The sequence below is a fragment of the Aegilops tauschii genome, chromosome 2 (genome assembly GCF_002575655.3).
Source record: "Aegilops tauschii subsp. strangulata cultivar AL8/78 chromosome 2, Aet v6.0, whole genome shotgun sequence".
NCBI classification, from domain to species: Eukaryota; Viridiplantae; Streptophyta; class Magnoliopsida; order Poales; family Poaceae; genus Aegilops; species Aegilops tauschii.
The window spans coordinates 97032778-97048353 of NC_053036.3; the positions used below are offsets into that span (position 1 = coordinate 97032778).

Consider the following 15576-nt stretch of genomic DNA (forward strand, 5'->3'; position numbering starts at 1 on the left):
ATTCTTTTCGTTGTTGGTTTTCGAACAACTCCGTTCAATCCTACTTCGTAAGGATGCTCTTTAAAAATTCATTTATGGTAGGAGATGTTGGTTTCATTCTTCGTTCTATTCACTCCAACTATCTAACTATCATGCATTGTTTCCGGAGGCTTTGTGATGTTGCTCTCTTTGACCAATCATCTTGTTTTGTCAAGATCATGTAATTTTTCCTTTCTTATCCGTTTAGCCGGAGTGTCGTGTTTTCATTCGAGTTCTCTCATCTTATCAAGTTTTGTCTCCTTCCTCAACCAGAGGGATGTCTGAAATCTTTCTTACCCCTTGTGCCATTCTTTCATTAGTTCCGGAGGCAGTGTGTTGTTAATTTCATCGAGTATCCTCTCATCTTGTCAAGATCATGTTCAATTCCTTCCATTTACAGTCGGAGTGCTGCCCAAATTATATCATTCTTATTCCTTCCCTATCTTGTTTTAACCGGAGTGGTTTAAATATCTATCTTTTCACTTAACCTCTTGGTTCTCGTCGTATCCCAGGTTCCTCTTATCTAACGGAGTGTTTGCAATCGCGTTCATCTCCATTGTATTCTTCTTTAAATTATTTAACCTCTCAAGGTTCTTTGGTTTCACTCATTTGTCGAAGAAGCAACTTAGTTTTACCTCTTCTCTTCCTCTTCCATTTCTCTCCGGTGCCATCCTAGATCTCGGGACGAGATCTCTTGCAAGTGGAGGAGTGTTGTAACGCCCCGAGACCGACGCTCCAGATGCCTTCCATGTTTTCGTGTTCGCCGTGTGTTTTATTTTTGTTTGTTGCATTCATCATGTCATCATGAGCATTGCATTCTCATGTTTTCATAAAACTTGCATCCGCTCGTAGTTGCCGCTTCTTCCGTTTCTCGGTTGACCTTCTCTCTAATCAACCGGGCCACTCTCTTCTCTCTCTTCTCTGAGCCCATCGAACCCCCCTTGTTTTCTTGGCCTTTTCGTCAAACCCCTCGTGCGCATCCGAAGTTGTCCCGAACCCGACCCGCTCAGTCATCACCATTGGGTCCGGATCATCACCAAACATCCCTAAAACATCTCCATTTTTCTTATTTGGACTCCCTAGCTATTTATTCGCGACCGTTCGATTACAATCGGAGGGGCTAGAATAGCCCCTAAGCTAACCCACTACCTATATAATCAGTCTACTCTAACCCTAGAAACTAGGGGCCTTGTCCCATCGATCCTCCTAGCCGCCGCCACCCCTGTCCATTCCCTCCTCCTCCCTCGGGATCTCCTCCCGATCCAACCAGCAACTGCCTCCACCCTCTTCCCTCGATTCCCCGTCGCTCCAATCACCAGCTCCCTCTGTCCTCCCTCGTCGTGCGCGCCCATCCACGAGCAGCCCAAGCCGCATCAGCCAGCCGCAGGACCTCCCTGCTCGATCTTGTGCTCGGGGCGCCCGAGTTCCTCGCCCGCTATCACCGGAGGAGCACCAAGGCCTCACCTCTTCCTCCTGTTTCTTTCTCCCTCTCTCATATCTCTTCCCTCACCCCGAGCTCCTTTGTCTCTGTGCCTACAGGAGCTTCCGCCGTCGCGCCGTGGTGTCGTTCCCCTGCTTCGTCACGTCCGGGGCCTCTACCTCGCCGGAGCACCACGTCGCCCGCTCGTTCCCCTGCTTCAATAGAGCGCGACGCCATGCCGGCGCCTCCTGCATCGCGCCCTGTCGCCTGCTGCCTCCTCTCATCGCCGCCGGCCACCTCTCCGAGCAGAGCCGCCGGACCAGTAGGTCCCTCCTTCCTTCCCTCCTGCTCCGTTTAGCTCTCCCTCCCTTAATTTCTTAGCTCTCTCTCTGTTCGTCGACAGGACCACGCCGTCGCCATGGCCTTCATCGCCGCGATGCCCAGCTCGCCTCCGCCCGGTTCCTGGACGGACCCGCCCTCCGGCCTCACCTTCTGCCACTGAAGACCCGCGCTGGGGTCTGCTTGGCTGCGCCGCCTCGCAGGCCCTCTGCTCCCCTGCGCCTTGTCCCCGACGCCGGCGAGCCCAGTCGCCATTCCTTCGCCAAGTCCCTCGCCAGCCGGAGCTCTTCTTCGCCGCCAGCAGTAGCAGCAGCAACCAGTGCAGCCCCAAGCGCCTGGGGTTTCTCTTGCCCTCCAGCCGCCGTGCCCGCACGCTTCTGGCGAATCTCCGGTCAGCCAAGCTGCGCCCGTTCTTCCCTCCTTTCTTCTCCCTGTCTCTCCTCTCTGAACTCACTCGCTCTCTGTATTTCTTCGTAGGAGCCGAGCCGCCGCCGTCCTGTTCGACTCCCACCATCAGGAACCGGCTCCCCTCGTCAGATCCGGTGGATCCTCGGCGCCGTGCGCCGCCTGTAGGCCCCATCTCGCTGCACCTCCATCCGTTCCTTGCGCCCACCGCCGAAGTCCATCATGCCCAGCCGCCGGCGCTTGAACCTGCTCCTTCCTCTGTTCTTCAGTAATGAGAGCAGCAGCAGTTGGCTTGTCCCGCGCGTTGACCGCGCTACGCCAGCGCCTGGGCTGCGTCCCGCGAGCCGACCCAGCAGCTGCATCCTGTCGGCCTGCTGCTACCTCTCCACAGTTCTGGGCTGAGGCCCATGGTGCGCAGCACCCCCAGCCCCTTCTCTCTGTTTAGCCCAGTTCAGTTTCAGCCCATTCTGTTTTTTCCTGCTGCTGTGATTTAAGCATTATCCAGTGTTTAACAGTTTTGCAGAAAAACCCCTAGTATTCATGCATCTAATAACTAAATAACCGTGCATCATATGTAAATAATTTATATATGAAATATGCTTAGTTTTTCATCTAGTTTCATAATCTGCCACTCATCCATGTTTAAAATGTTTAAACTTCTTGTTTGTTTAATTTTGCATAAATGCCATGTTAAAATGTTTTATTTCATAACTAAATAACCGTAGCTCCATTTTAAATAAAATTTATATGTAAATGGGGTAGGAAAATGCATAGATTAACTTGGTGCACTTTATTTTGCTATTTAACAACTTTAAAATTGTGTTTATGGCAGAACAGTAGCAAATCCAAAATATGCATATGGCAATTTTTCGGAATTGTTATTTATTGTTTCCGGCCTCATTTAATTTGCTTAAATAGTTAGTTTACTTATGCTTCACCCTCTTGCCTTGTTAATCAACATTTAACATTGTTGGGTACATAAACGAGAGAGAACTAAACAATTGATGTGGTGTTTCGTCAATATGCAACTTGTTACATATTGAGCTCCACTTAATTTGTAGTATTGTTTGTGCACTTTGCCATACCATGCATATTTAAACCGGACATGCATCATACTTGTTTGTGCATCATGCCATGTGTATGTGGTGGTTGTTTACTATGTTGTTTGTTTCTTTCCGGGTTATTTCTCTCGTTAGCTTCGGTTTCGTTCCGGAGTTGTGAGGATTCGTTCGACTACATCCGTTTGTCTTCTTCATGGACTCGTTCTTCTTCCTAGCGGGATTTCAAGCAAGATGACCATACCCTCGAAATCACTTCTATCTTTGCTTGCTAGTTGTTCGCTCTATTGCTATGCCGCGCTACCTACCACTTGCTATATCATGCCTCCCATATTGCCATGTCAAGCCTCTAACCCACCTTTCCTAGCAAACCGTTGTTTGGCTATGTTACCGCTTTTGCTCAGCCCCTCTTATAGCGTTGCTAGTTGCAGGTGAAGATGAAGTTTGTTCCATGTTGGGACATGGATATTTTTTGGGATATCACAATATCTCTTATTTAATTAATGCATCTATATACTTGGTAAAGGGTGGAAGGCTCGGCCTTATGCCTGGTGTTTTGTTCCACTCTTGCCGCCCTAGTTTCCGTCATACCGGTGTTATGTTCCTTGATTTTGCGTTCCTTACGCGGTTGGGTGATTTATGGGACCCCCTTGACAGTTCGCTTTGAATAAAACTCCTCCAGCAAGGCCCAACCTTGGTTTTAACATTTGCCACCTAAGCCTTTTTCCCTTGGGTTCTGCAGACTCAAGGGTCATCTTTATTTTAACCCCCCCAGGCCAGTGCTCCTTCGAGTGTTGGTCCAAACTAGAGCCCTTTGCAGCGCCACCTCGGGGAAACTTGAGGCCTGGTTTTAGTTGTACGGACTGCTCATCCGGTGTGCCCTGAGAACGAGATATGTGCAGCTCCTATCGGGATTTGTCGGCACATTCGGGTGATCTTGCTGGTCTTGTTTTACCATTGACGAAATGTCTTGTAAACCGGGATTCCGAGACTGATCGGGTCTTCCCGGGAGAAGGAATATCCTTCGTTGACCGTGAGAGCTTATAATGGGCTAAGTTGGGACACCCCTGCAGGGTATTATCTTTCGAAAGCCGTACCCGCGGTTATGTGGCAGATGGGAATTTGTTAATGTCCGGTTGTAGAGAACTTGACACTTGACTTAACTAAAACGCATCAACCGCGTGTTTAGCCATGATGGTCTCTTTTCGGCGGAGTCCGGGAAGTGAACACGGTTTTTGGGTTATGTTTGACGTAAGTAGGAGTTCAGGATCACTTCTTGATCATTGCTAGCTTCACGACCGTTCCGTTGCTTCTCCTCTCGCTCTTATTTGCGTATGTTAGCCACCATATATGCTTAGTCGCTGCTGCAACCTCACCACCTTACCCTTTCCTACCCATAAGCTTAAATAGTCTTGATCTCGCGGGTGTGAGATTGCTAAGTCCTCGTGACTCACAGATACTTCCAAACAGTTGCAGGTGCCGATGATACCAGTGCAGGTGACGCAACTGAGCTCAAGTGGGAGTTCGATGAGGACCTTGGTCGTTACTATGTTTCGTTTCCTGTTGATCAGTAGTGGAGCCCAGTTGGGACGATCGGGGATCTAGCATTTGGGGTTATCTTCTTTGTATTTGGTTTTGACCGTAGTCGGTCTATGTGTGTATCTTGAATGATGTATGAATTAATTTATGTATTGTGTGAAGTGGCGATTGTAAGCCAACTCTCTTTATCCCATTCTTGTTCATTACATGGGATTGTGTGAAGATGACCTTCTTGCGACAATACCTACAATGCAGTTATGCCTCTAAGTCGTGCTCAACACGTGGGAGATATAGCCGCATCGTGGGTGTTACAAGTTGGTAATCAGAGCCATCCCCGACTTAGGAGCCCACTGCTTGATCGAATCGCTGACGTTGTTGAGTTTAGAAAAAAATGTTTTGAGTCTTAGGACTATATATCGGAGAGTAGGATTCTTTTTACTCCTTAGTCCCTTCATCGCTCTGGTGAGGCCTCCTGACGTAGAAGTTTTGACTCTTCTCTCCTCAAATTTCACTAAAAAGTTTTTTTAGGATCACGCGGGTATCTTGGAATCGTTCCGATGGTTTTGTGACGAGAACATTGTTCTTGGTGCCTCCTGACATTTAGGGGTTGTGGCAGTGTCCCGGGGAGTTGAGCTCCGAGGTGTTGTCGTCACAATTTTATCGTTGCAGTTCTGGAATACCTGAGTTTCGCCGACATCGAAAATCTCTTTTATGCAGTTGTTGGTGAGATCACCTCGACGCCACCCAGTACTGGGGCGGGAGTTCAGGAGTATTTCCATAACTCGTATAACGGATGCTTTTCGAAGGTTGAGGTAAACGATTTCCGAAGGTTTCTTGGTTATGTGTTGACGGATGGATACAGCTGGATCTAGGGATTGTTAGTTTGGGTGATATATTTTGTGTCCCCTGTATCCCCAACACCAGATTGCATAACCAGAAAGTTTCGGGAGTTTATAAGTGGGAATTCAAGTAGCTCCTAGAATATCTTTCCAATAGACACATGATACGATATGGGATCTATCATATGTTTGTTTCCGGCTTATTCTGCAAGCCAAATCCTTTGTTTTGTTTTAATTTGTGGTATTCGACTTGCTTCGGTGTCAAGTGTTGATTCCCTACCTTTTCTAAGTGGTGTTCTCATATTCCTATGTGGATACTAATCCTTCTTGATCATCGAGTTTGCCATCTTAATTCTATTTCCAACCGGTGCGTTTCTCTTCGAGATGATCCCATCATTCTCCCCATCCAGAAGATCAATTATAAGTTTTCTCAACGGTGTTTATTCCATCTGCCCCAAGTTGCCTTTGTTTTTCCCGCCCTCCCACCCTTTTCTTTAAGGACTCAGATTTCTCAATCATGTATCCTTTTATCGATGGGAAGCCTCTCCATCCTTTTCCGTCAATGTTCTTACCCGGTGGTTCTCATGAAGATGTTCTTCAAGTGTATCATTCTTCATTCTCGTATTCTTTTTCGGTGGATTCAATTCAAGTTGCAGGTGTTGATCTTATCCCCTTCCCCGTTTCAAGTGCTTTCGTATGACGGTGTATCTCTTAATCTTTCACCGCTCGCTATTCTTTTGTTCCGGAGTGTTGAAGATATCTAAGGAGATTCGTGTTTTCATTCAAGATCCGTTCAAGCTATTTCGAGGTTGTTATCTCATTCAAGCCATTTAATTCAACCGGCGCAATCTCTCTTTTAAATTGTTCAACGGTGTTTCTCTTGAGTGGGCCCTAACCCGCAGGTCTTTTCCCAGGATCTTACCTAACTCTTCTAATTTTTTCCGGAGTTATTCTCAAATTCATTGCAAAGTTTGACGTAAGAATGAATTACCATCAGTCAAATGTCTTCCTCCAAGTTCGCTTTCATATTCTTTTCATCGTTGGGTCAACCTTTCTAATTTTCATTACGGAGTGCCTCAACAATTCATGGTGGTGTTTATCGCCATTCTCGGATTTTGAAGACCGAGGAAGAGTTTCCTCCAAATCATATCCGTTATCTTGAAGATTCATAGTTCTAGCTTTATGCCATCCTCTCATAATTGTTTTTGACTGCGAGTATTCTTTTCACCCATCTGGAGCAATTCAGGAGTCTTTTCAGTTTGGTTCTTTGGAGCTCATCATCTCAGAATTATTCATTCTCAGCTTTGAGATCTCATTCTCCAAATCTTACCGGTGCATCATTCAAGTATTCTCTAATCAGCACGTCATCTATTCGTTCACTTGTATCTTAATCCCCTCGAGTATTTTCGCGCGTTCTTTAATTCTTACGGTGTTTCGTCCTCTTTTCTTCAATTGTTTTCAATTCTCGCGGTGGTTCATTCAAGATTTCTCGTCCTTCGTTATCATATCAATTTATTCGTTGTTTCAATCCTACCGGTGGTTCGATGAAGACCTTCCCAAGTTTGCGCCATATCTATCTTAATCCTTTCTACGAGAATAAGTAGTATGCCAAATCCATTGCTGTTCATCAATTTAATTGGTGAAGGATGAGCATAATGTAATTCTTATTCTTGTTTCATCGAGTAAATTCAATTCCTTATTCCGGAGGTTCATCAAAATTCTTGATCTCATTTGTTCATATTTCTTTCCGGAGCTCCAAGTTATTTCAATTATATCATTTCAAAGCTTCATCTAATCATTGCAAGGCTTCTCCCGGAGTTCTTTTCAACTTTCCCTTTCTTTTGATCATTCTTTTATTAACGGAGTTCTTCATGGAGGCTCTACATGGTGCTTCATCAAGGATTCCTTTCATTCTTCAATTGTTCTTCAAGATTTCTCTTGGAGTCAAGATCCGTCAACCTATACTCCAAAATAAACATGGTGTTCAACACATGTTCTGTTTTGAGGAGTTCAAGCATTCTTCATCTTGCATTCCGAAGTGCAATTCTTTCTACCTCATTTTGAGATGGTGATATGTCATTCTTGACAATTTCTTTTCATGTTTCATGATTCACATGTTGTCAAGAATGAGATATTTTAAATCCATCAATCCCTCCATTGGAGTTAGCTTGGTAAAGATTTCACCTAAAGCCTTCCCTAAGGAATGTGGCTATTACGGTGCTTATCAATGATCCAAGTTTTCTCATATCCTCTTGGTGAAAGAAGTTTTTCATCGCCTTGGTGCTCTCACTCAAACCAATGGCTTCCTTTAGTGGCCGTTTGTCACCTCATAATGTTGAGATGGTTCCATAAGCCCACTACAAGCTTATTCTTTTCGTTGTTGGTTTTCGAACAACTCCGTTCAATCCTACTTCGTAAGGATGCTCTTTAAAAATTCATTTATGGTAGGAGATGTTGGTTTCATTCTTTGTTCTATTCACTCCAACTATCTAACTATCATGCATTGTTTCCGGAGGCTTTGTGATGTTGCTCTCTTCGACCAATCATCTTGTTTTGTGAAGATCATGTAATTTTTCCTTTCTTATCCGTTTAGCCGGAGTGTCGTGTTTTCATTCGAGTTCTCCCATCTTATCAAGTTTTGTCTCCTTCCTCAACCGGAGAGCTGTTTGAAATCTTTCTTACCCCTTGTGCCATTCTTTCATTAGTTCCGGAGGCACTGTGTTGTTAATTTCATCGAGTATCCTCTCATCTTGTCAAGATCATGTTCAATTCCTTCCATTTACAGTCGGAGTGCTGCCCAAATTATATCATTCTTATTCCTTCCCTATCTTGTTTTAACCGGAGTGGTTTAAATATCTATCTTGTTACTTAACCTCTTGGTTCTCGTCGTATCCCAGGTTCCTCTTATCTAACGGAGTGTTTGCAATCGCGTTCATCTCCATTGTATTCTTCTCTAAATTATTTAACCTCTCAAGGTTCTTTGGTTTCACTCATTTGTCGAAGAAGCAACTTAGTTTTACCTCTTCTCTTCCTCTTCCGTTTCTCTCCGGTGCCATCCTAGATCTCGGGATGAGATCTCTTGTAAGTGGAGGAGTGTTGTAACGCCCCGAGACCGACGCTCCAGATGCCTTCCATGTTTTCGTGTTCGCCGTGTGTTTTATTTTTGTTTGTTGCATTCATCATGTCATCATGAGCATTGCATTCTCATGTTTTCATAAAACTTGCATCCGCTCGTAGTTGCCGCTTCTTCCGTTTCTCGGTTGACCTTCTCTCTAATCAACCGGGCCACTCTCTTCTCTCTCTCTTCTCTGAGCCCATCGAACCCCCCTTGTTTTCTTGGCCTTTTCGTCAAACCCCTCGTGCGCATCCGAAGTTGTCCCGAACCCGACCCGCTCAGTCATCACCATTGGGTCCGGATCGTCACCAAACATCCCTAAAACATCTCTGTTTTTCTTATTTGGACTCCCTGGCTATTTATTCGCGACCGTTCGATTACAATCGGAGGGGCTAGAATAGCCCCTAAGCTAACCCACTACCTATATAATCAGTCTACTCTAACCCTAGAAACTAGGGGCCTTGTCCCATCGATCCTCCTAGCCGCCGCCACCCCTGTCCATTCCCTCCTCCTCCCTCGGGATCTCCTCCCGATCCAACCAGCAACTGCCTCCACCCTCTTCCCTCGATTCCCCGTTGCTCCAATCACCAGCTCCCTCTGTCCTCCCTCGTCGTGCGCGCCCATCCACAAGCAGCCCAAGCCGCATCAGCCAGCCGCAGCACCTCCCTGCTCGATCTTGTGCTCGAGGCGCCCGAGTTCCTCGCCCGCTATCACCGGAGGAGCACCAAGGCCTCACCTCTTCCTCCTGTTTCTTTCTCCCTCTCTCATATCTCTTCCCTCACCCCGAGCTCCTTTGTCTCTGTGCCTATAGGAGCTTCCGCCGTCGCGCCGTGGTGTCGTTCCCCTGCTTCGTCACGTCCGGGGCCTCTACCTCGCCGGAGCACCGCGTCGCCCGCTCGTTCCCCTGCTTCAACAGAGCGCGACGCCATGCCGGCGCCTCCTGCATCGCGCCCTGTCGCCTGCTACCTCCTCTCATCGCCGCCGGCCACCTCTCCGAGCAGAGCCGCCGGACCAGTAGGTCCCCGTCTCGTGTCCCTTCCTTCCCTCCTGCTCCGTTTAGCTCTCCCTCCCTTAATTTCTTAGCTCTCTCTCTCTGTTCGTCGACAGGACCACGCCGTCGCCATGGCCTTCATCGCCGCGACGCCCAGCTCGCCTCCGCCCGGTTCCTGGACGGACCCGCCCTCCGGCCTCACCTTCTGCCGCTGAAGACCCGCGCTGGGGTCTGCTTCGCAGCACCGCCTCGCAGGCCCTCTGCTCCCCTGCGCCTCGTTCCCAACGCCGGCGAGCCCAGTCGCCGTTCCTTCACCAAGTCCCTCGCCAGCCGGAGCTCGCCTTCGCCGCCAGCAGTAGCAGCAGCAACCAACGCAGCCCCAAGTGCCTGGGGTTTCTCTTGCCCTCCAGCCGCCGTGCCCGCACGCTTCTGGCGAATATCCGGTCAGCCAAGCTGCGCCCGTTATTCCCTCCTTTCTTCTCCCTGTCTCTCCTCTCTGAACTCACTCGCTCTCTGTATTTCTTCGCAGGAGCCGAGCCGCCGTCGTCCTGTTCGACTCCCACCATCAGGAACCGGCTCCCCTCGTCAAATCCGGTGGATCCACGCTACCGTCCGCCGCCTGTAGGCCCCATCTCGCCACACCTCCATCTGTTCCTTGCGCTGCCCAGTCACCTAAAACCCCCGTTCGACCGCTGCCTCGCCGTAATCATCGCCGGAGTTATCCCGTTCTCTGATACCGCCTCGGACCGGCTATAAAAGGGAGCCTCGAGCTCGCCTTCGACCCAGCACCACTCCTACACCTCACCAGAGCCACGCCTAGCTACTAGGGAGACCTCGGGGAGGCCTTCTTCCCCGACTCCGGCCGCCCCGATCCGCTTTGGGCTCTGGCACGATTCCCTCTGGTGAGACCACCCCCACCTCCCAAACCCTGCCAGCAGCCTCATCATGCACCCACTCTTCTAATCCGAGCCCCAATTTGATGGTTGCAGCCCTCCTCGGCGAGGTCCATCACCACCCGAACCACCGTCCGCTGGAGTAGAGGCCGCTGTCGACGTGGTGCTCGCCGACGACCAAGTCCACCACCCACAGGTGCGGAAGAGCACCGGTGAGTCCGTAGGTACCAACCACTTCCCCTACCTCGCCAGGGATCGACGCCGGCGGCCACCGCGGTCCTCGGGCGCCGGTGTGCTCTGTTTGAAATTCAAACCTGACGGGTGGGACCCCCTCGTCAGCTTTTTCTCTTTTTCAAAATGTTTTCCGAAAATGCCTTCGGGCAAAATACGTTTTCTAACTGAGGCGTTTTCTGTCCTTTTTATGAACTAGCCCCTGGAAAGTTTCTGTTTCATTACAGATGGGTCCCTGGACTAAAACCTTAATAACTTTTAAACAAAAGATGATTTTGAGTTAATTCTTTTTCTGTCAGCTTTATTTTTCCGTCTAGTTTTTTATCATATTTATTTGAAAAATATTTGGAACAACTTTTATGCACACTCGGTATTTACGTTAGTACGCGTTCTCTTTATACCGTAGATACCGGAGGAGGTGACGGAGCCGCAAACTTCACCGAGCTAGACACCGACTGCTCCGAACCAGGCAAGCATGTTTGAACATTTGATATGATGAGTGTTTTGCATGTTTGCTTGAATAGTTAGTTCATGGCATGTTTATATGAGCATCAGTGAGTGTTATATTGCATGCAAGGCAACTACCAGTATGCTTCGAAACTTGATGTGATCATTTGATGGGAGATAACATGATCATGTGGTGACATGAAAGGTGGTAAGATGGTATTGTTGAAGCATGCCAGTATTATGTCAACCGTTAAACTCCAGTGTTAACGCGGATCAAGCCACGTTACCGTCTGTCCCCTTTTCGTGCTTCCACATGTTTTCTGCAAATAATACGGTTTAGTAAGTTGCAAACCTCTTTCCTCGTACACACCAAATAGAGGGGCCGTGATGAGGGTTCCATGGCCCTGGATTAAAGCCCGTCATCCGGTCAGGGGGCATGGGTGTTTCCGGTTGGGACCGAGAGGGGGGCACCCCTTAGAGCGCGCGATATAAATTTGATCCCATGCTACTCGAGGTTGTGGCCTCCCCGTCTTAAAGTTTTTCTTGAACGTTGCCTAGGGTGATCCCTGGCAGCGGAATGTGGAATGGGTGTGTACTGGTTAGATGTGTTTCTCCTAAAATACCGTAAACGGAACTAGTCCTTTGTGACTACTGAAATCCGTTGGCTGTGGTTAAAGAGTACAAACTCTGTAGAGTCAAAACCCATCCGAGTGACCATGTCCATGGTCAAGGATCTTGGTCAACATATCCATATCAGTATCAGTATCAGTGTCAACGTCCATCTCAGCGTCAGTCTCTGTGTCAGTCTCAGTGAAAATCCCGGGTGAATAAACATGAATGGTAAATCCGGCTGAATGTTATTCCTGTGGATGGACTAACCAGTTTATTATTACATACATGAGTATTCCCTTGAGATGATTTAAATTCATGAGCTACTTGAATTCGAATAATGAAATATAAGCCCTTTATGTGATGTTGCTCAGACGTCCGACTGTGGCACTCTTGTTATTTACTTTTGATATAAGCCCTTTATGTGATGTCGCTCAGACGTCCGACTGTGGCACTCTTGTTATTTACTTTTGATATAAGCCCTTTATGTGATGTCGCTCAGACGTCCGACTATGGCACTCTTGTTATTTACTTTGATATAAGCCCTTTATGTGATGTCGCTCAGACGTCCGACTGTGGCATTCTTGCTATTTACTTTTGATATAAGCCCTTTTCGAGATGTCGCTTAGACGTTCGACTGTGGCACGCACTGTTGTTTATGTTTCAATATGAGCCCTTTATGTGGTGTCGCTCTGACGCCCGACTGCGGCATTGTTAATTTATTTTACCTTTCGAGGCGTCGCTTCAGACACCCGATCGGTCTTCAGCTATTTTATTGGGATTTCGGGAGGACTACCGCCTGACTTCCTTTTTATTTATCGTGCAGTGCAATTTATTATCTGAGTGCGCATTACTAATCTGCTCATGTGCATCATGTTTGCATTTGTTATATCTTATGTCCAAACTGTCTTGCGAGTACATTCAAAGTACTCACCTGGCTTGTTGATTTGGCCAGATGTTGACGAAGGCGATCTTATGGATGAAGAGTTCGATAGTGAGTCCGACGCCTAGAGGAGTCCCAGTCAGTTCTGTGCGATCCTGGAATTGGTCACTTGTGTTATATATGCTTCCGCTACACCAATAAAATCATCGAGCCTCACTCCAGCGCTCGATGAGCTGTAAAATTTAGGAGTCTTGTCACCCATTTCGCTGTGACATATCCACCACCACTTTTATTATGAGTCAGTAGTTATGCCACCATACTCCTTGTGTCATATCCGCCCTGATGTATTATATTGGCGTGCTTGTAATAAATTGTTGAGCAACCTCAGCTCAACCTTGTATAATATTTAGTACTTCTGGATTTCTGTATCAAGGATTTGTCCACCAGTAAGAAGGATTCTTCTATACGGGTTTGATATAAGGGTCGGTTTCTCAATAAATGTTTTATTGGAAAACTAGTCCTGACACCCACCTTTCCTAGCAAACCATTGTTTGGATAAGTTACCGCTTTTGCTCAGCCCCTCTTATAGCGTTGCTAGTTGCAGGTGAAGATGAAGTTTGTTCCATGTTGGGACATGGATATTTTTTGGGATATCACAATATCTCTTATTTAATTAATGCATCTATATACTTGGTACAGGGTGGAAGGCTCGGCCTTATGCCTGGTGTTTTGTTCCACTCTTGCCGCCCTAGTTTCCGTCATACCGGTGTTATGTTCCTTGATTTTGCGTTCCTAACGCGGTTGGGTGATTTATGGGACCCCCTTGATAGTTCGCTTTGAATAAAACTCCTCCAGCAAGGCCCAACCTTGGTTTTAACATTTGCCACCTAAGCCTTTTTCCCTTGGGTTCTGCAGACTCAAGGGTCATCTTTATTTTAACCCCCCCGGGCCAGTGCTCCTCCGAGTGTTGGTCCAAACTAGAGCCCTTTGCAGCGCCACCTCGGGGAAACTTGAGGCCTGGTTTTAGTTGTACGGACTGCTCATCCGGTGTGCCCTGAGAACGAGATATGTGCAGCTCCTATCGGGATTTGTCGGCACATTCGGGTGGTCTTGCTGGTCTTGTTTTACCATTGACGAAATGTCTTGTAAACCAGGATTCCGAGACTGATCGGGTCTTCCCGGGAGAAGGAATATCCTTCGTTGACCGTGAGAGCTTATAATGGGCTAAGTTGGGACACCCCTGCAGGGTATTATCTTTCGAAAGCCGTACCCGCGGTTATGTGGCAGATGGGAATTTGTTAATGTCCGATTGTAGAGAACTTGACACTTGACTTAACTAAAACGCATCAACCGCGTGTGTAGCCGTGATGGTCTCTTTTCGGCAGAGTCCGGGAAGTGAACACGGTTTTTGGGTTATGTTTGACGTTTGGTAGCACGCAAAGTGTTCCTCCGGTAAACGGGAAGTGAACACGGTTAAAGTCCGGGATGTCACATTGCTTGCAAGGCTTATAGTGATGTGCATTACCGAGTGGGACCAGAGATACCTCTCCGACAATCGGAGTGACAAATCCTAATCTCGAAATACGCCAACCCAACAAGTACCTTCGGAGACACCTGTAGAGCACCTTTATAATCACCCAGTTATGTTGTGACGTTTGGTAGCACGCAAAGTGTTCCTCCGGTAAACGGGAGTTGCATAATCTCATAGTCATAGGAACATGTATAAGTCATGAAGAAAGCAATAACAACATACTAAACGATCAAGTGCTAAGCTAACGTAATGGGTCAAATCAATCACATCATTCTCCTAATGATGTGATCCCGTTAATCAAATGACAATTCATGTCCATGGCTAGGAAACTCAACCATCTTCAATTAACAAGCTAGTTAAGTAGAGGCATACTAGTGACGCTCTGTTTGTCTATGTATTCACACATGTATTATGTTTTCGGTTAATACAATTCTAGCATGAATAATAAACATTTATCATGAAATAAGGAAATAAATAATAACTCTATTATTGCCTCTTGGGCATATTTCCTTCAAGGCATACTAGTGACACTCTGTTTGTCTATGTATTCACACATGTATTATGTTTCCGGTTAATACAATTCTAGCATGAATAATAAACATTTATCATGAAATAAGGAAATAAATAATAACTTTATTATTGCCTCTAGGGCATATTTCCTTCAGTCTCCCACTTGCACTAGAGTCAATAATCTATATTACACAGTAATGATTCTAACACCCATGGAGCCTTTGTGCTGATCATGTTTTGCTCGTGAGAGAGGCTTAGTCAATGGGTCTGCAACATTCAGATCCGTATGTATCTTGCAAATCTCTATGTCTCCCACCTGGACTTGATCGCGAATGGAATTGAAGCGTCTCTTGATGTGCTTGGTTCTCTTGTGAAATCTGGATTCCTTTGCCAAGGCAATTGCACCAGTATTGTCACAAAAGATTTTCATTGGACCCGATGCACTAGGTATGACACCTAGATCGGATATGAACTCCTTCATCCAGACTCCTTCATTTGCTGCTTCCGAAGCAGCTATGTACTCCGCTTCACACGTAGATCCCGCCACGACGCTTGGTTTAAAACTGCACCAACTGACAGCTCCATCATTAAATAAAAACACGTATCCGGTTTGCGATTTAGAATCGTCCGGATCAGTGTCAAAGCTTGCATCGACGTAACCATTTATGACGAGCTCTTTGTCACCTCCATAAACGAGAAACATATCCTTAGTCCTTTTCAGGTATTTCAGGATGTTCTTGACCGCTGT

At 46.9% G+C, this 15576-nt stretch overlaps 1 protein-coding gene across 1 annotated transcript in view; it reads left to right on the forward strand.

The window, feature by feature from the left end:
- LOC120974991 (uncharacterized) overlaps positions 1 to 2786 on the forward strand; it is a 36919-nt gene extending 34133 nt beyond the window's left edge. The window contains exons 2-4 of the mRNA XM_045232964.2: positions 1229 to 1760; positions 1842 to 2168; positions 2255 to 2786. Coding sequence (XP_045088899.1) covers positions 1229 to 1760; positions 1842 to 2168; positions 2255 to 2454 — 1059 coding nt within the window. The 3' untranslated portion in view covers positions 2455 to 2786. The remainder of the gene's footprint in view (positions 1 to 1228; positions 1761 to 1841; positions 2169 to 2254) is intronic.
- The last annotated feature ends 12790 nt before the right edge of the window (positions 2787 to 15576 follow it).